This window comes from Heterodontus francisci, chromosome 1 (genome assembly GCF_036365525.1).
Source record: "Heterodontus francisci isolate sHetFra1 chromosome 1, sHetFra1.hap1, whole genome shotgun sequence".
Classification (NCBI taxonomy): Eukaryota; Metazoa; Chordata; class Chondrichthyes; order Heterodontiformes; family Heterodontidae; genus Heterodontus; species Heterodontus francisci.
Window position 1 is genome coordinate 73,186,905 of NC_090371.1, and position 17,150 is coordinate 73,204,054.

Consider the following 17,150-nt stretch of genomic DNA (forward strand, 5'->3'; position numbering starts at 1 on the left):
GCCAGAGAATCACCTGCAAAGGCTTCTCTTTCCACTCCCACACTTCTACCTTTGGAGTCCTTCAAGGATTTATCTTTAGCCCCGACCCACTTGTCCCTCGGCGACATCATCTGAAAACACCTCGGGTTCCATATGCACACTGGTGACACCTAGCTGTACCTCACCATCACCTCTCTCAACCCTGCTACTGTCTTTAAATTGTCACATGGCTCGTCAGGCATCCCAGCAGTAGATGAGCAGGAATTTCCTCCAATTAAATTTTGGAAAGGCCAAAGCCATTGCCTTCAATCCCTGCCACAAACTCCATTCCCTAACCACCTGTCTGGTCACTGTCTGAAGCTGTATAACATTGTTCACAACCTTGGCATCCTATTTGACTGAGATGAGTTTCTGGTCAAATATCCATGCCATTACCATGCTGTCCAAGCTTCTGTGTATCTCCAGTATTTTCTGTTTTAAGCTGCATTATTCATACTATTTTGAAACAAGGTATAATGTTTTGCCAGGTATTCTATGGGAGACACAGGTAATCAATTCTGGTCACTGAAGAACTTAATCCATCTAACACAAGACAAGAAAAATTGTTATAGATCCAATAGGTGAATATATAAAAACATTTATTATTTCCAATCAGGTAAGTCGTAATACTTATTTTACTGCACTTTTATTATTTCAAGCATGCAGACTCGACGAATTAGGGACTGAGTACCAATCTGGAATAGATTCATGTCCCTAGATTTTCCATTTCTCTGTCAGTGCTTCGACTGACTTCACTAAACCAGCTCCAAGAATTTCGAAGTCTTCCATTATAGCCTCCACATTGGGGATCATTTGAAGCCCATTTTCTTTTGTTTCCAACATTTTTGCATTTATCTGGGAAGTCTGTAATTGACAGAAAAAAGTCTTTATTTAAACGAGATTCTACTATAAAACATAATAACAGATTTAGACCAAAGCATGTGAAAAATCTCACACACACTAAATAGAAATGTCTTTAAGGTTATTATGCAGGAGAAAAGCATAGCAAGACCTAGGCCATAATGTTTAAGAAAAAGCTTAGAAGACACAACAAATTAAGCAAAGATACTTTAAAAGATGCAAGGATCAAAAAAAGAGAGGACTGGGATTCCGACAAAAGAAACAAAGGACAGCTAAAGGAAGTATTAGAAGACAAATTGTGACACAAATGAGACAGACCATCAGGAGGGACCCAAAAGGTTGAACAACTATGTTAACAGTGAAAGAATCTCAAACAACAGGTGGGATATATTGGGTAAAGATATTACAGATTATCAGAATATCTTTAAATCAGTTTTCACAAAGGAGGTGTGGCAAAATTGATTTTTGCCTGTGCTTAATTATTCAATGTGTTCTGTATTCCTTGATTCAGTATGTAAGAGATTAAAAAGCAGGATCATAGAGGATATATCTCAGACACATCAGTTCATTTCCAGATTAAATAGGATTCTTATATATATAAAAAAGGAGTCCAAGGAACTATGAACCAATTAGATGGTCAGTGGTAGGCAAGACAATGGAATCCTTACTCAAAGATGTAACAGAAAAGCATCTAGATATGGAAAATACAATAAAGAGTAGTTAGCACAAACTTGAAAAGGGAAGGTCATGCTTGACCAACCTTATTGAATTCCTTGTAGTAAGAGAAAGGGTGGATAAGGGTAATGCAGTAGATGTAACATATTTGGATTTCCAAAAAGCTTTCGATAAAGGTATCGCATAGCAGACTCACAACTAAGCTCAGAACATATGTAGTCAGGGGACAAGCAACAGAATCGATAGCAAGCTAGCTTCAAAACAGAAACCAGAGAGCAGAGGTTAAAGGTAGTCACTCAGATTAGCAAATGGCAGGAAGTGGTGCTCAACATGGATCAGTGCTGAGACCACCGCTGTTCATCATTTGCACAACTGATCTGGATTCAGCAATCGGAAGTACAATTTCAAAATTTGCGGATGACACCAAATTGGGGGGTGCACTTAATACAGAGAACTGTAACAAAATACAGGAACTTGGAAAATAGGAGCGTAATGGGAAAATGAACATCAATACAGGTATGTGTGAGGTAGCACATTTGGTAGGAAGAATGAGGAGGTCAGATACTCCTTGGAAAATAACTGTCTAAGTGGGATAGCGGAACAAAGGGATCTGGGGTTACAGATAGACCAATCACTAAAAGTAGTGATGCAGGTTAATAAGGCCATAAAAAAAAGCAAACAATGCACTGAGGTTCATTTCTAGAGGGACAGCATTGAAAAGCAGAGAAGTTATGTTAGCCTCCATATTATAAACAACATAGAGGCACTGGAGAAGGTGCAAAAAATTCATGTTCTGCAGGTGATTAAGATTGCTGGGATTGCCACTCAGCGACAGAAGGAGCTTCTGGTGAGTAAACATGCTGTTGCATACTCGACGGACCGAATGACCTTCTTCTGTGTTTAACCATTCGATGATTCATTGAAAAATCTCCAGCAGAGATGATTCAGTTAACAAAGTCATTGGGATGGCGTGTTTTAGAAACATAGAAAACAGGAGCAGGAGTAGGCCATTCGGCCTTTCAAGCCTGCTCCGCCATTCATTATGATCATGGCTGATCATCTAACTCAGTAACCTGTTCCCGCTTTTGCCCCATATCCTTTGATCCCTTTAAACCCAAGAGCTATAGCTAACTCCTTCTTGAAAACATACAATGTTTTGGCCTCAACTGCTTTCTGTGGTAGCGAATTCCACAGGTTCACCACTCTCTGGGTGAAGAAATTTCAGTCCTGGATGGTTTACCCCGTATCCTTAGACTATCACCCCTGGTTCTGGACTCCCCCACCATCGGGGACATCCTTCCTGCATCTATCCTGTCAAGTCCTGTTAGAATTTTATAGGTTTCTATGAGACTCCCCCCTCACTCTTCTGAAATCCAGCAAATATAACCCTAACTGACTCAATCTCTCCTCATACGTCAGTCCCGCCATCCCAGGAATCAGTCTGGTAAACCTTCGCTGCACTCCCTCTATAGCAAGAGCATCCTTCCTCAGAAAAGAAGACCAAAACTGCACACAATATTCCAGGTGTGGCCTCACCAAGGCCCTGCATAATTGCAGCAAGACATCCCTGCTCCTGTACTCAAATCCTCTCGCTACAAAGGCCAACATACCATTTGCCTTTTTTACCGCCTGTTGGACCTGCATGTTTACCTTCAGCGACTGGTGTACGAGAACACCCAGGTCTCGTTGCATATTCCCCTCTCTCAGTTTATAGCCAGATAATAATCTGCCTTCCTGTTTTTGCTACCCAAGTGGATAACCTCACATTTATCCACATTATACTGCATCTGCCATGCATTAGCCCGCTCACTCAACTTGTCCAAATCACCCTGAAGCCTCTCTGCATCTTCCTCACAACTCACCCTCCCACCCAGTTTTGTGTCATCTGCAAATTTGCAGATATTACATTTAGTTCCCTCATCTAAATCATTAATATATATTGTGAATAGCTGGGGTCCGAGCAACGATCCCTGCGTACCCCACTAGTCACTGCCTGCCATTCGGAAAAAGACCCATTTATCCCTACTCTTTGTTTCCTGTCTGCCAACCAATTTTCTATCCATTGCAATACACTATCCCCAATCCCATGCGCTTTAATTTTACATGCTAATCTCTTATGTTGAAAGCCTTCTGAAAGTCCAAATAATCCATATCCACTGGCTCCCCCTCATCAACTCTACTAGTTACATCTTCAAAGAATTCTAGTAGATTTGTCAAGCATGATTTCTCTTTCGTAAATCCATGCTGACTCTGCCCAATTCTACCACTGTTCTCCAAGTGCTCTGCTATAAAATCTTTGATAATGGACTCTAGAATTTTCCCCACTACCGACGTCAGGCTGACTGGTCTATAATTCCCTGCTTTCTCTCTACCTCCCTTTTTAAATAGTGGGGTTACATTAGCTACCCTCCAATCTGTAGGAACAGTTCCAGAGTCTATAGAATCTTGGAAGATGACCACCAATGCATCCACTATTTCTAGGGCCACTTCCTTAAGTACTCTGGGATGCAGACCATCAGGCCCTGGGGATTTATCGGTCTACAACACCATTTCTCTACTAATACTGATTTCCTTCAGTTCTTCTCTCTCACTAAACCCGGTGTTCCCCAACATTTCTGATATGATATCTGTGTCCTCCTTTGTGAAGACAGAACCAAAGTACGCATTTAGTTGGTCAGCCATTTCTTTGTTCCCCATAATAAATGCCCCTGTTTCCGACTGTAAGGGACCTACATTTGTCTTCACTAATCTTTTTCTCTTCACATACCTATAGAAACTTTTACAGTCAGTTTTTATGTTCCCTGCAAGCTTGCTCTCGTACTCTATTTTCCCCTTCTTAATCAATCCCTTGGTCCTCTTTTGCTTTTTAGTTAACACGGTCAGTGGGGGTGCAGTCAATAATTATCTGTTGGAGGCAGAGCTAGCAAGGACATTTTAATTGCAGGCTGTGGTCTATAAACACAATTAGTGCAGAGGGAGTACCTGACCAGTGAAGCATCAATAAGCATACTCAGTGGCGGGCCCTGCGCTGTAATGTTCTTTAAAAAAAGACTAATGCTCAACAGGAAGTAAGGAGTAAATATTACTGGGATTTATTAGACATCCATCTACAAATTAACAGACAAGTATTACAGGACAGCAGCTTTAATATGAAAAATGAAATGAACATGTCCAAAAAGTTAATTCAACACGACTGATATCAAAGGGCAGGGGGGAATATTAGTTCAGATTCTTTTACTACGTTATGAGGGACCTTTTATCTTCAGCTTCAGAGAAAGCATATTCGTGGTGCCAGTGTTACTTATTTTCTGAGAAACTCCCAATGTATTTTGCAGTTAGGCTGCCATTAAACATACTACACAGCACAAATTAAAAGTGGAATTCCAATGGTATGTTCTGACCCAGCTGCAGATCTTAACAAGTAAATATGCATGAGTTCCTGAAAAAAATGAGCACTGGTACTAAAAGGATTTGACACCATCATGTTCTGGAATAAAAACTTTGATAAATACAGAACTGTACCAATAGCAATGAAAGAAAAGAAAGGCCTGCATTTATATAGTGCCTTTCACAAGACGTCTCAAAGCCCTTTACAGCCAATGAAGTACTTTTGAAGTGTAGTCCCAGTTCTAATGTATTAACATAACTCAATATAGTTCAAATATTCCAAAATTGTTTGGTTGTTCATACCTTAAAAGGTTGAGCTGTAAAAGCCTGAGGTTTCCAAAGCACAGCAATCAAACTTCCACCATGGGTATCGCAGAAAAACAGTGCAAACTCTCCAAAAGCACTCTGTAACAGAATTGATCACTGCAATTAATCAAGAACTGTCTCTAAACAAATGGAAAACAGTAGCAGCAATGGTAGTGGAGAACCAAAAACTGCTGCTATAAATTACACACAAGAGTCTGGTGTAAAAGGCCATCAACCTGAAACATTAACTGTTTCTCTCCACAGATGCTGTCTAACCCGCTGAGTCGTTTCAGCATTTTCTGTTTTTATTTTTCAGATTTCCAGCATCCACAGTATTTTGCTTTTGAACAAAATGTCAATGCACATCTGCAGTTACAAATGACACACACACACTATATGCCAAATATTTTATCTATAATATACACATATATATATAATAAAAAATACAAGTGAATACTTGATGGCTGTGGCTTAAATTGTATAGTAGAAAATTAAGATTATGTTTTTTGACACTCAGAGAATCCTCGCAAGGAAAGATATTGAGGTACCAAGAGCCTTAGGGTTAACGACAAATTGAATCCCAAGAAAATGTTCATTGTGGCCCCAAGAACAACAATGAAGAAGGAGGAAAGTGAATGGGCAGATCAAATATAATATTTTCAACAGACTATCCAGGGAGAAAATCAAAGCTGGTAGCGGCAATAATTTTATGATGAATTTGAACAGAAATGAAAATCATTTGAGGGATATTTTGGATAGTTTTTGAACTCAGGGGCTGGGCAGATAAACCAAAATGGTCTTTTCCAATCTTATATATTATGTCGAATGGAGTCGAAGCATATTACTTCGTTTAGTTTCAATACATTTCCTCTCCATGATACATTAGCCTCTGTTAGTCTTAACCTAGATTTCCACTCCCTGTAACATTGGTAGTAAGACAGCAGTGCAAATTTCCCAAGAAAACAGAAGGGCAACAGCCTCTACATATTACCACAGAGAATCTTCTTTGGCCTCCTTGTCTCGAGAGACAATGGATAAGCGCCTGGAGGTGGTCAGTGGTGTGTGGAGCAGCGCCTGGAGTGGCTATAAAGGCCAATTCTAGAGTGACAGGCTCTTCCACAGGTGCTGCAGAAAAATTTGGTTGTCGGGGCTGCTACACAGTTGGCTCTCCCCTTGCACTTCTGTCTTTTTTCCTGCCAACTGCTAAGTCTCTTTGACTCGCCACACTTTAGTCCCGCCTTTATGGCTGCCTGCCAGTTCTGGCGAACACTGGCAACTGACTCCCACGACTTGTGATCAATGTCACAGGACTTCATGTCGCGTTTGCAGACGTCTTTAAAGCGGAGACATGGACGGCCGGTGGGTCTGATACCAGTGGCGAGCTCGCTGTACAATGTGTCTTTGGGGATCCTGTCATCTTCCATGCGGCTCACATGGCCAAGCCATCTGAAGCGCCGCTGACTCAGTAGTGTGTTTAAGCTGGGGATGTTGGCCGCCTCGAGGACTTCTGTGTTGGAGATACGGTCCTGCCACCTGATGCCAAGTATTCTCCGGAGGCAGCGAAGATGGAATGAATTGAGACGTCGCTCTTGGTTGACATACGTTGTCCAGGCCTCGCTGCCATAGAGCAAGGTACTGAGGACACAGGCTTGATACACTCGGACATTTGTGTTCCATGTCAGTGCGCCATTTTCCCACACTCTTTTGGCCAATCTGGACAAAGCAGTGGAAGCCTTTCCCATGCGCTTGTTGATTTCTGCATCTAGAGACAGGTTACTGGTGATAGTTGAGTCTAGGTAGGTGAACTCTTGAACCACTTCCAGAGCGTGGTCGCCAATATTGATGGATGGAGCATTTCTGACGTCCTGTCCCATGATGTTGGTTTTCTTGAGGCTGATGGTAAGGCCAAATTCGTTGCAGGCAGCCGCAAACCTGTCGATGAGACTCTGCAGACACCCTTCAGTGTGAGATGTTAAAGCAGCATCGTCAGCAAAGAGGAGTTCCCTGATGAGGACTTTCCGTACTTTGGTCTTCGCTCTTAGACGGGCAAGGTTGAACAACCTGCCACCTGATCTTGTGTGGAGGAAAATTCTTTCTTCTGAAGACTTGAACGCATGTGAGAGCAGCAGGGAGAAGAAAATCCCAAACAGTGTGGGTGCGAGAACACAGCCCTGTTTCACGCCACTCAGGATAGGAAAGGGGTCTGATGAGGTGCTGCTATGCTGAATTGTGCCTTTCATATTGTCATGGAATGAGCTGATGATACTTAGTAGCTTTGGTGGACATCCGATCTTTTCTAGTAGTCTGAAGAGACCACGTCTGCTGACGAGGACAAAGGCTTTGGTGAAATCAATGAAAGCAATGTAGAGGGGCATCTGTTGTTCGCGGCATTTCTCCTGTATCTGAAGAAGGGAGAACAGCATGTCAATGGTCGATCTCTTTGCACGAAAGTCACACTGTGCCTCAGGGTAGACGCGCTTGGCCAGCTTCTGGAGCCTGTTTAGAGCGACTCAAGCAAAGACTTTCCCCACTATGCTGAGCAGGGAGATTCCACGGTAGTTGTTGCAGTCACCGCGGTCACCTTTGTTTTTATAGAGGGTGATGATATTGGCATCGCGCATGTCCTGAGGTACTGCTCCCTCGTCCCAGCACAGGCAAAGCAGTTCATGTAATGCTGAGAGTATAGCAGGCTTGGCACTCTTGATTATTTCAGGGGTAATGCTGCCCTTCCCAGGGGCTTTTCCGCTGGCTAGAGAATCAATGGCATCACTGAGTTCCGATTTTGTTGGCTGTACGTCCAGCTCATCCATGACTGGTAGAGGCTGGGCTGCATTGAGGGCAGTCTCAGTGACAACATTCTCCCTGGAGTTCTAGGTAGTGCTCAACCCAGCGGTCCATTTGCTTGCATTGGTTAGTGATTGTGTGCCCTGATTTAGATTTGAGGGGGGCAATCTTCTTGATGGTTGGCCCAAAAGCTCTCTTAATGCCATCATACATTCCTCTGATGTTTCCGTTGTCTGAGGCCAGCTGAATATGACTGCATAGGTGTTGCCAGTAGTCATTTGCGCAGCGCCTGGCTGTTCTTTGTGCAATGCTTCTGGCTGCTTTAAGTGCTATGGATGTTAACCTGCTGGGGGCTTTCTTGTAGTTCAACAGTGCAATGCGCTTAGTGGCTATGACAGGTTCCAGCTCTTCAAAATGAGATTGAAACCAGTCGGCATTCCTCTTCGCACGTTTGCCGTAGGTGGTCAGAGAATAATTACTGGACATTGCACCATTAACACAAAATACTCACCCTTAGTTCACGAAGGTAACACTGTACTGGGTCGTAGTCCACCACTGGCATTTTTATAAACTTTACTGCCGCATCATTCCTTAATGTCCCTCTGCTGTACGTTACTTTCGGCCTGTCAACTGCTTCAAGATGTCTTGGAATATGCTTGGGGTTCAGGTGAATGATTACATCATAAATTTCTAAAGGTGGCCGGAATACCATCTGATGCAGAAAAGGAAGAGAAAATTGACTGATCAACCGCATTACTTTTTACTAGGATGTTATTTCTGTTTTTGTATACCAATAAAAATTGGTAAACTCTTTTACCAGTGCTGCTAAACTCTTAGCACTGTTTTCCTTTGGATAGCCGACACTGTCTTTCAGGTTTCAGGACAGGAGAGTATCCAGGAACGTATTCATGTTTGCAGGATGTCTCAACCCTGAAATCTTTGAAAAGCAATGACCTGCAATACTGTCAGAATATACTTCAACATCAAACATTTATTATTTTATAAGCAACCAATCAATAAATGCCTGTAAAAACAATTGTTCTTTCTGTACTGTTAGCTGATTTCAATTCTGGTGGAACATTAGGGGTACTGCACTCAATTCAGCTTCCTTGTGCTAGCGAAAGGGAAAATTATCCCGGTCTCCAGCTGCTGACTGATACCATGCTGAAAAGTACGCTAATATGTGGACACTTAGAACAGGGTCAGACTTCAACTCAGGTCAAATAGCCTGCTGACAGGGTCCACACGAAGAATGGCCACATGGTAGCACAGGGCACAACGTGATCACAGAATTAAACTTTGAGAGTCAGGAAAGGAAGGACGAGATCCCCATTTTGCCTTGTACCATCATCCCTTTTGTCATTTAATCCCTCCAGCCTCCACCCTATCACAGACCCTCCCTTTGGTTCTTTCCCCCTTTCCCTGCCTCTATGCTTGCTTAAAAACTATTACTTCTTTAACTTTTTCCAGTTCTGATGAAAGCTCATTGATCTGAAACATTAAATGTTTCTCTCTTAACAGATGCTGCCTGACCTGTGAGTATTTCACATTTCCAGCATCTGCAGTATTTTGCTTTTGAATTAATAACCTATGCCATCCTTGTTACACCATGTAAATAATAAATCTTCAACTTTGCCCAAAAGAGAAGTGCATTGAATAAATATCTGTGTATACACTTTGCTCGTGTAATGTGGAGCTATTTGGTTTAACTACACCACTTACTTTCAAAAGGCAATCTTGAAAGACATATATTGTGGTACGAACAGAAAACATCACCTTATGGAGAGAGATTTTAAAAAAATTTAACTTACTTACCTTGCCTCCTTTCCTTCTCTCAAAGGCATTTTCCCATGACAGGAGTCAGGTTCCACAGGCACTCTGTGCCCTCTGATACCTTGCACAAGTAATTGTTATTCATTTTATGATCCTAGACAGCAAGCATCTTGCTGCATCAATGTTCAATAGTGGTCATCAGAGCCAAGACCAACCTTGTTCTCAGTCAATGTACACAATTCTGACAGGTCATTGGATAGGAATCAAGTATGGAAATCCTGGCCTATTTTCCCCTCCATAACCTAAAACGAAGAGATCAACTAAAGTGCTGCCACAGCTCTCATAGCTCAGATCAGTTCTGGACTGCATCTGGACCTTCCTGATATGAGCAACTCAGGCATTCAATGCTAAGCCATGAGGGCCTAAACTTCTGACGAAAGCTGCCATTCCGCCAAGTAACCTCAGGTAAAAGCTGTTACTCATCTTGCAGGAAAGTGAAACCAAATGACATTTCTACTCTTCTGCAGCTATTCGGAGTCATTTTGGAGAAATAATCCTCTAACCAAAAAAAAAGGACTCTGGTGTGTTGATAAGGTAAGCTTTTTTATTTCTTCTGTATCGTGTGATTGGTTAAAAATTTACTTTCTTTTTTTACTTTCTTCTTTCTTTTTTTGATTTATCTATTAATTGGTTATTTTAAAAAGACCATAGCAGAGAAATATCAGAAAGTATTTAACTCATAAATTTATATAAAGTAATAAAGTAATTAACTAAGTAGAGATGGCTGGGCAGGTGATGTGCTGTAGCTGTATGATGTGGGAGCTGGCTGACCCCATTGTGAATGGCAGGGACCACATCTGCAGCAAGTGTTGGTTGCTGGAAGAACTCCGGCTCAGAGTTGATGATCTGGAATCTGAGCTTCAAACACTGCGGCACATCCGGGAGGAGGAGAGTTACCTGGACGTTTTGTTTCAGGAGGCAGTCACACCTGATAGATTAAGTAATTCAAATTCAGTTAGTGATCAGGGTCAACAGGGTGTGATTGCAAGTGAGGCAGGTAGGGGGATCCTGAGTTCAGGAATGGAGGAGCCTCAGCCTTTGACCTTATCCAACAGGTACGAGATACTTGCTCCCTGTGTGGATGAGGAAAAGGGCTGCGGGGAGGATGAGCCAACTGACCATGGCACCATGGTGCAGAAGGCCATTCAAGAGGGGGGAGCAAAAAGACAAGTGGTAGTTATAGGGGATTCTATAATTAGGGGGATAGATAGTATCCTTTGCAAGCGATAGTATCCTTTGGTCCACGTTGGGACTAACAACATAGGCAAGGTTAGGATGGAGGACCCGTTTGGGGATTATAAAGCACTAGGAATGAAATTAAGGAACAGGTCCTTGAGGGTCATAATCTCCGGATCACTGCCCGAGCCACATGCAAATTGGCTTAGGGATAAGAATATTAGGGAAGTAAACACGTGGCTAAGGGAGTGGTGTGGGAAAGAGGGGTTCCATTTCATGGGGCATTGGCATCAGTTTTGGAACCGGGGGGATCTGCACCTGAACCGATCTGGAACCAGTGTTCTAGCAAAACGAATAAATAGGGTGGTCTCTAGGACTTTAAACTAGTGAGTCGGGGGGAAGGGAAAGGGAAAACGACAGGGAGTATGATGGTAAATAAAAAGGTAAGCAGCAGGTTAACATGTGTGCAGGAGGGTTTAAGTTCAAGGCAGACTATGAAAGAAGCAGAAAGGAAGGATAACTCAGGAGTTATTATTAGAGATGTTGGAAATCATGAGGGTAAGAAAGCTAGCATAAAGGCACTTTACCTGAATGCTCGTAGCATTCGTAACAAGGTTGATGAGTTAACGGCACAAATCATCGCGAATGAATATGATTTGGTAGCCATTACGGAGACATGGTTACAGGTTGGTCACGACTGGGAGTTAAATATCCAGGGGTACCAGACTATTCGGAAGGAAGGTAAGGGAGGTGGTGTAGCTCTGATATTCAAGGACGACATCAGGGCGGTGCCGAGAGATGATATAGGTTCCATGGAGAATGAGGTTGAATCCATTTGGGTGGAAATTAGAAACTCTAAGAAGAAAAAGTCATTGATAGGCATAGTCTATAGGCCACCAAATAATATCGCATTGGGGCGGGCAATAAACAAAGAAATAACTAATGCCTGTAAAAATGGTACGGCAATTATCATGGGGGATTTTAATCTACATGTAGATTGGTCGAACCAGCTCAGTCAGGGTAGCCTTGAGGAGGAGTTCGTTGAGTGTATCCGTGATAGTTTTCTTGAACAGTATGTAATGGAACCGATGAGGGAGCAAGCTATCCTAGATCTAGTCCTGTGTAATGAGACAGGAATAATTAATGACCTCATAGTTAGGGATCCTCTTGGAAGGAGTGATCACAGTATGGTTGAATTTAGAATACAGATGAAGAGTGTGAAGATAAAATCCAATACCAGGGTCCTGCACTTGAACAAGGGGGACTACAATAGAATGAGGGAGGACTTGGCTAAAGTAGACTGGAAACAAAGATTTTATGGTGGGACAGTTGACGAGCAGTGGAGAACTTTCAAAGCAATTTTTCAAAGTGCTCAGCAAAAGTATATTCCAGTGAAAAGGAAGGACTGGAAGAAAAGGGGTAATCTGCCATGGGTGTCTAAAGAAATAAGGGAGGCTATCAAATTGAAAGAGAAGGCATACAAAGTGGCCAAAAACAGCATGAAACTAGAAGATTGGGAAAACTTTAAAGGTCAACAGAAAGCCACAAAAAGAGCTATAAAGAAAAGTAAGATAGAACATGAGAAAAAACTAGCACAGAATATAAAGACAGATAGCAAAAGTTTCTATAAATATATAAAACGAAAAAGAGTGGCTAAAGTAAACGTTGGTCCTTTAGAGGATGAGAAGGGGAATTTAGTTATGGGATATGATGAAATGGCCGAGGCATTGAACAGGTATTTTGTATCAGTCTTCACAGTGGAGGACATTAATAACATGTTAGTAATTGACAAAGAGACGAACGTAGGTGAGGACCTGGAAACAATCATTATTATGGAAGAGGTAGTGTTGGGCAAGCTAATGGAGCTAAGGATTGATAAGTCTCCTGGCCCTGATGGAATGCATCCCAGGGTACTAAAAGAGATGGCGGGAGAAATAGCAGGTGCACGAGCAGTAATTTTCCAAAATTCGCTGGACTCTGGGGTAGTCCCAGCAGATTGGAAAACAGCAGATGTGACACCACTGTTTAAAAAGGGAGGTAGACAAAAGATGGGGAATTATAGACCGGTTAGGTTAACCTCTGTAGTGGGGAAGATGCTTGAGTCTATTATCAAGGAAGAAATAGCAGGGCATCTCGATAGAAATTGTCCCGTTGGGCAGACGCAGCATGGGTTCATGAAGGGCAGGTCATGCTTGACAAATCTTTTGGAATTCTATGAAGACATTACGAGCAAGGTGGACAATGGGGACCCAGTGGATGTGGTGTACCTAGATTTCCAAAAGGCCTTCGACAAGGTGCCGCACAAGAGGCTGCTGCATAAGATAAGGACGCATGGCGTTAGGAGTAAAGTATTAGCATGGATAGAGGATTGGTTGACTAACAGGAAGCAGAGAGTGGGGATAAATGAGTGCTATTCTGGTTGGCAATCAGTCACTAGTGGTGTGCCTCAGGGATTGGTGTTGGGACCGCAATTATTTACAATTTATATAGATGATTTGGAGTTGGGGACCACGTGTAGGGTGTCAAAGTTTGCAGATGACACTAAGATGAGTGGCAGAGCAAAGTGTGCAGATGACTGTGAAACTTTGCAGAGGAACATAGATACATTGAGTGAGTGGGCAAAGGTCTGGCAGATGGAATACAATGTTAATAAATGTGAAGTCATTCATTTCGGTAGGAGTAACAGTAAAAAGGATTATTACTTGAATGGTAAAAAGTTGCAGCATGCTGCTATGCAGAGGGACCTGGGTGTCCTTGTGCATGAATCACAGAAGGTTGGTCTGCAGGTACAGCAAGTAATTAGGAAGGCAAATGGAATTTTGTCCTTCATTGCTAAAGGGATTGAGTTTAAAAGCAGAGAGGTTATGTTGCAGCTGTATAAGGTACTGGTGAGGCCGCACCTGGAGTACTGTGTGCAGTTTTGGTCTCCTTACTTGAGAAAGGATGTACTGGCACTGGAGGGTGCAGAGGAGGTTCACTAGGTTGATTCCGGAGTTGAGGGGGTTGGCTTATGAGCAGAGACTGAGTAGATTGGGATTATATTCATTGGAATTCAGAAGAATGAGGGGGGATCTTATAGAAACATATAAAATTATGAAGGGAATAGATAAGATACAAGTAGAGAGGATGTTTCCACTGGCAGGTGAAGCTAGGACAAGAGGGCATAGCCTCAAGATTAGAGGGAGCAGATTTAGGACTGAATTAAGAAGGAACTTCTTCACCCAGAGGGTTGTTAATCTCTGGAATTCCTTGCCCAATGAAGTAGTTGACGCTTCTTCAGTAAACGTTTTTAAAGCTAAGGTAGATATCTTTTTGAACAATAAAGGAATTAAGGGATACGGTGAGAGCGCGGGTAAGTGGATCCGAGTCCACGAAAAGATCAGCCATGATCTTATTGAATGGCGGAGCAGGCTCGAGGGGCCGGACGGCCTACTCCTGCTCCTAGTTCTTATAAAGTAAATTGCCCCTCCTACCCCTCTCAGGCATGTGCATGGAAGAATGAGGAAGTGTTAAATGAAGAGCAAGTGAGAGCAGAGCACCATGCTGGAAGGCAATCCAGCCTCAATTTTAAAAAAAAACAAACATGCTTGGACACGATTGGATTATTCAAGGATACAAAGGGAGGGAATGGTTACATTTTTCTTCAGGGGGCTTCTTTTAATAGGGCGGCAAAGTGGTTAACACCGCAGCCTCACAGCTCCAGTGACCCGGGTTCAATTCTGGGTACTGCCTGTGTGGAGTTTGCAAGTTCTCCCTGTGTCTGCGTGGGTTTTCGCCGGGTACTCCGGTTTCCTCCCACCACCAAAAGACTTGCAGGTTGATAGGTAAATTGGCCATTATAAATTGCCCCTAGTATAGGTAGGTGGCAGGGGAATATAGGGACAGGTGGGGATGTGGTAGGAATATGGGATTAGTGTAGGATCAGTATAAATGGGTGGTTGATGGTCGGCACAGACTCGGTGGGCCGAAGGGCCTGTTTCAGTGCTGTATCTCTAAATAAGTATAGATTGCCTTCCTATGAGGGTATATACCTTTGGGCTCCTAGTTTTTTGCTTCCTCTTCTCAAAAGTGGGTGACCCTCTCAATGACCAAATAAACCTTTATCCAGGTGCCCAGAGTTGGTGTAATGGTAGAGACACCAGTATAATCAAGTCCTCCTGGAGACACCTGCAAGAGATTCGGAACCCAGCAGAGCAGGGGACTGAGCTTACACTGGCTCCAAAGGCCCCCATCACATTTCTCCAAAAAGACATTTATTTCCTAGTTCAGAAGCAAATATTAAGTTTAGAAGTTAGTATTAAGTTTAGGAGCAACTAATAAAATAATTACCACTTCATGCTACATTGGGAGCCATTTGTTCATTCTTTGGTAGCATTTCTTTCATGCATAAAGAAAGGAAAATATTTTAGTCAAGAATAATCTTCCCTGTTTAAAACTTAACTTACAGGCAGTAACTATCAAAATATAGAAAACAGGAAGGGCAAGGTGACACCCGCAAGGCTGTTTGGAATAGGTAGGTCATGCCTGATGAACCTGATTGAATGTTTTGAAGAGGTGACTAAAAAGTGGACAGGGGAATGTCTATGGATGTTATTTATATGGACTTCTAGAAGGCATTTGATAAAGTCACTCATAAGAGACTTTTAGCTAAAGTTGCAGCTCACAGAATGGGTACAAATTATTGAGCAGGTTAGGAAATTGGCTGAGTGGCAGGAGACAGAAAGTAGAGATAATAGGCAGGTATTCCAATTGGTAGGATTTGACTAGTGGTGTCCCACAGGGATCTGTTTTAGGGCTTCAACTATTCACTATATTTATTAACAGCTTAGGTGATGGGAGCCATAAATCCAAGTTTGTCAATGACACAAAGACAGATAGCATTCTAAGCAGTGTAGATTGGAGCATAAAATTACAAAGAGATATTAATAGATTAAGCGAATGGGCAAAACTGTGGCAAATGGTTTTCAATATAGGCAAGTGTGACGTTACCCACTTTGGACCTAAAAAGAATGGAGCAGGGTACTTTCTGAATGGTGAAAAGCCAGAAACAGGGGAGGTCCAAAGAGATTTGGGTGTCCAGGTGCATAGCTCATTAAAACGCCATGAACATGTACAAAAGAAAAAAAATCAGAAAGGCTAATGGAATGCTGGCCTTTATATCCAGAGGATTAGAATAAAGAACTGCTTGGGTAGAAAATTGAAACCCGACCCGGGCACAACACAACCACAGCCAACCCGAACTCGACCCGGGCCCAAGTCCTTTAATCTTTTTTTGCGCCCAATCCAACCTGACAGGAATATCGCAATAAATTTAATGATATCAAACATGTTATTGTGCTCTACCTTGTCCAAATAGTAATACTTGTGAACCTGTTCATCTATTCCAGCAGCATGCTATTCCTGCAGATCAAGTTGTGGGGAATCATGGGTGAGCCTGATCCCATGGGTTTCTGGAGGCAGCACTGTCCAGCCCAACCCGACCGCAAATGCTGGACTCGGAATACAGACTCGACCCGAACCCGACACATATAGTCGGGTCTGGTCGGGTTCAGTTTGGGTAGCCAGGCTTTAGACAAGGGGGTAGAAGTCATGCTTCAGTATACAAATATCTGATTAGATCACATCTGGAGTACTGTGAGCAGTTCTGAGCACCACACCTCAGGAAGGAGATACTGGCCTTGGAGGGAGTGCAGCGTGCATTTACCAAAATGTTACTCGAAGGGTTAAATTACAAGGAGAGATTAGACAGACTGTGGTTGTATTCCCTGGAATTTAGAAGATTAAGAGGTAATTTGTTTGAAGTTTTCAAAATATTCAGGGGAACAGATAGGGTAGATAGCGAGAAAATATTTTTGCTTGTTGGGACTCGAGGACTGGGGATATAGCTTTAATCTTAGAACCAGGCTTTTCAGGAGTGAAATTAGGAAACACTTTGAAATTTGAGATTGTTAGATTTGTTAACCAAAGATATGAAGGGATGTAGGGTAAAGGCGGGTTTATGGAGTTAAGTCACAGATCAGCCATGATCTCATAGAATGGTGGAACAGACAAGGGTCTAATTGGCCTACTCCTGTTCCTATGCTGACATCAGGTGCACATTAAAACAAGAA

The 17,150-nt window shown here is 42.5% G+C and overlaps 1 protein-coding gene across 1 annotated transcript in view; it reads right to left on the reverse strand.

Annotated features, from left to right (window-relative positions):
• Positions 1–600: 600 nt before the first annotated feature.
• The window catches only part of nol6 (nucleolar protein 6 (RNA-associated)), a 152,624-nt gene continuing 136,074 nt past the window's right edge, over positions 601–17,150 (reverse strand). The window contains exons 24-26 of the mRNA XM_068031659.1: positions 8,543–8,743; positions 5,245–5,346; positions 601–882 (exon numbers count right to left, since the gene is read on the reverse strand). Of these exons, the coding sequence (XP_067887760.1) occupies positions 733–882; positions 5,245–5,346; positions 8,543–8,743 (453 nt within the window). The 3' untranslated portion in view covers positions 601–732. The remainder of the gene's footprint in view (positions 883–5,244; positions 5,347–8,542; positions 8,744–17,150) is intronic.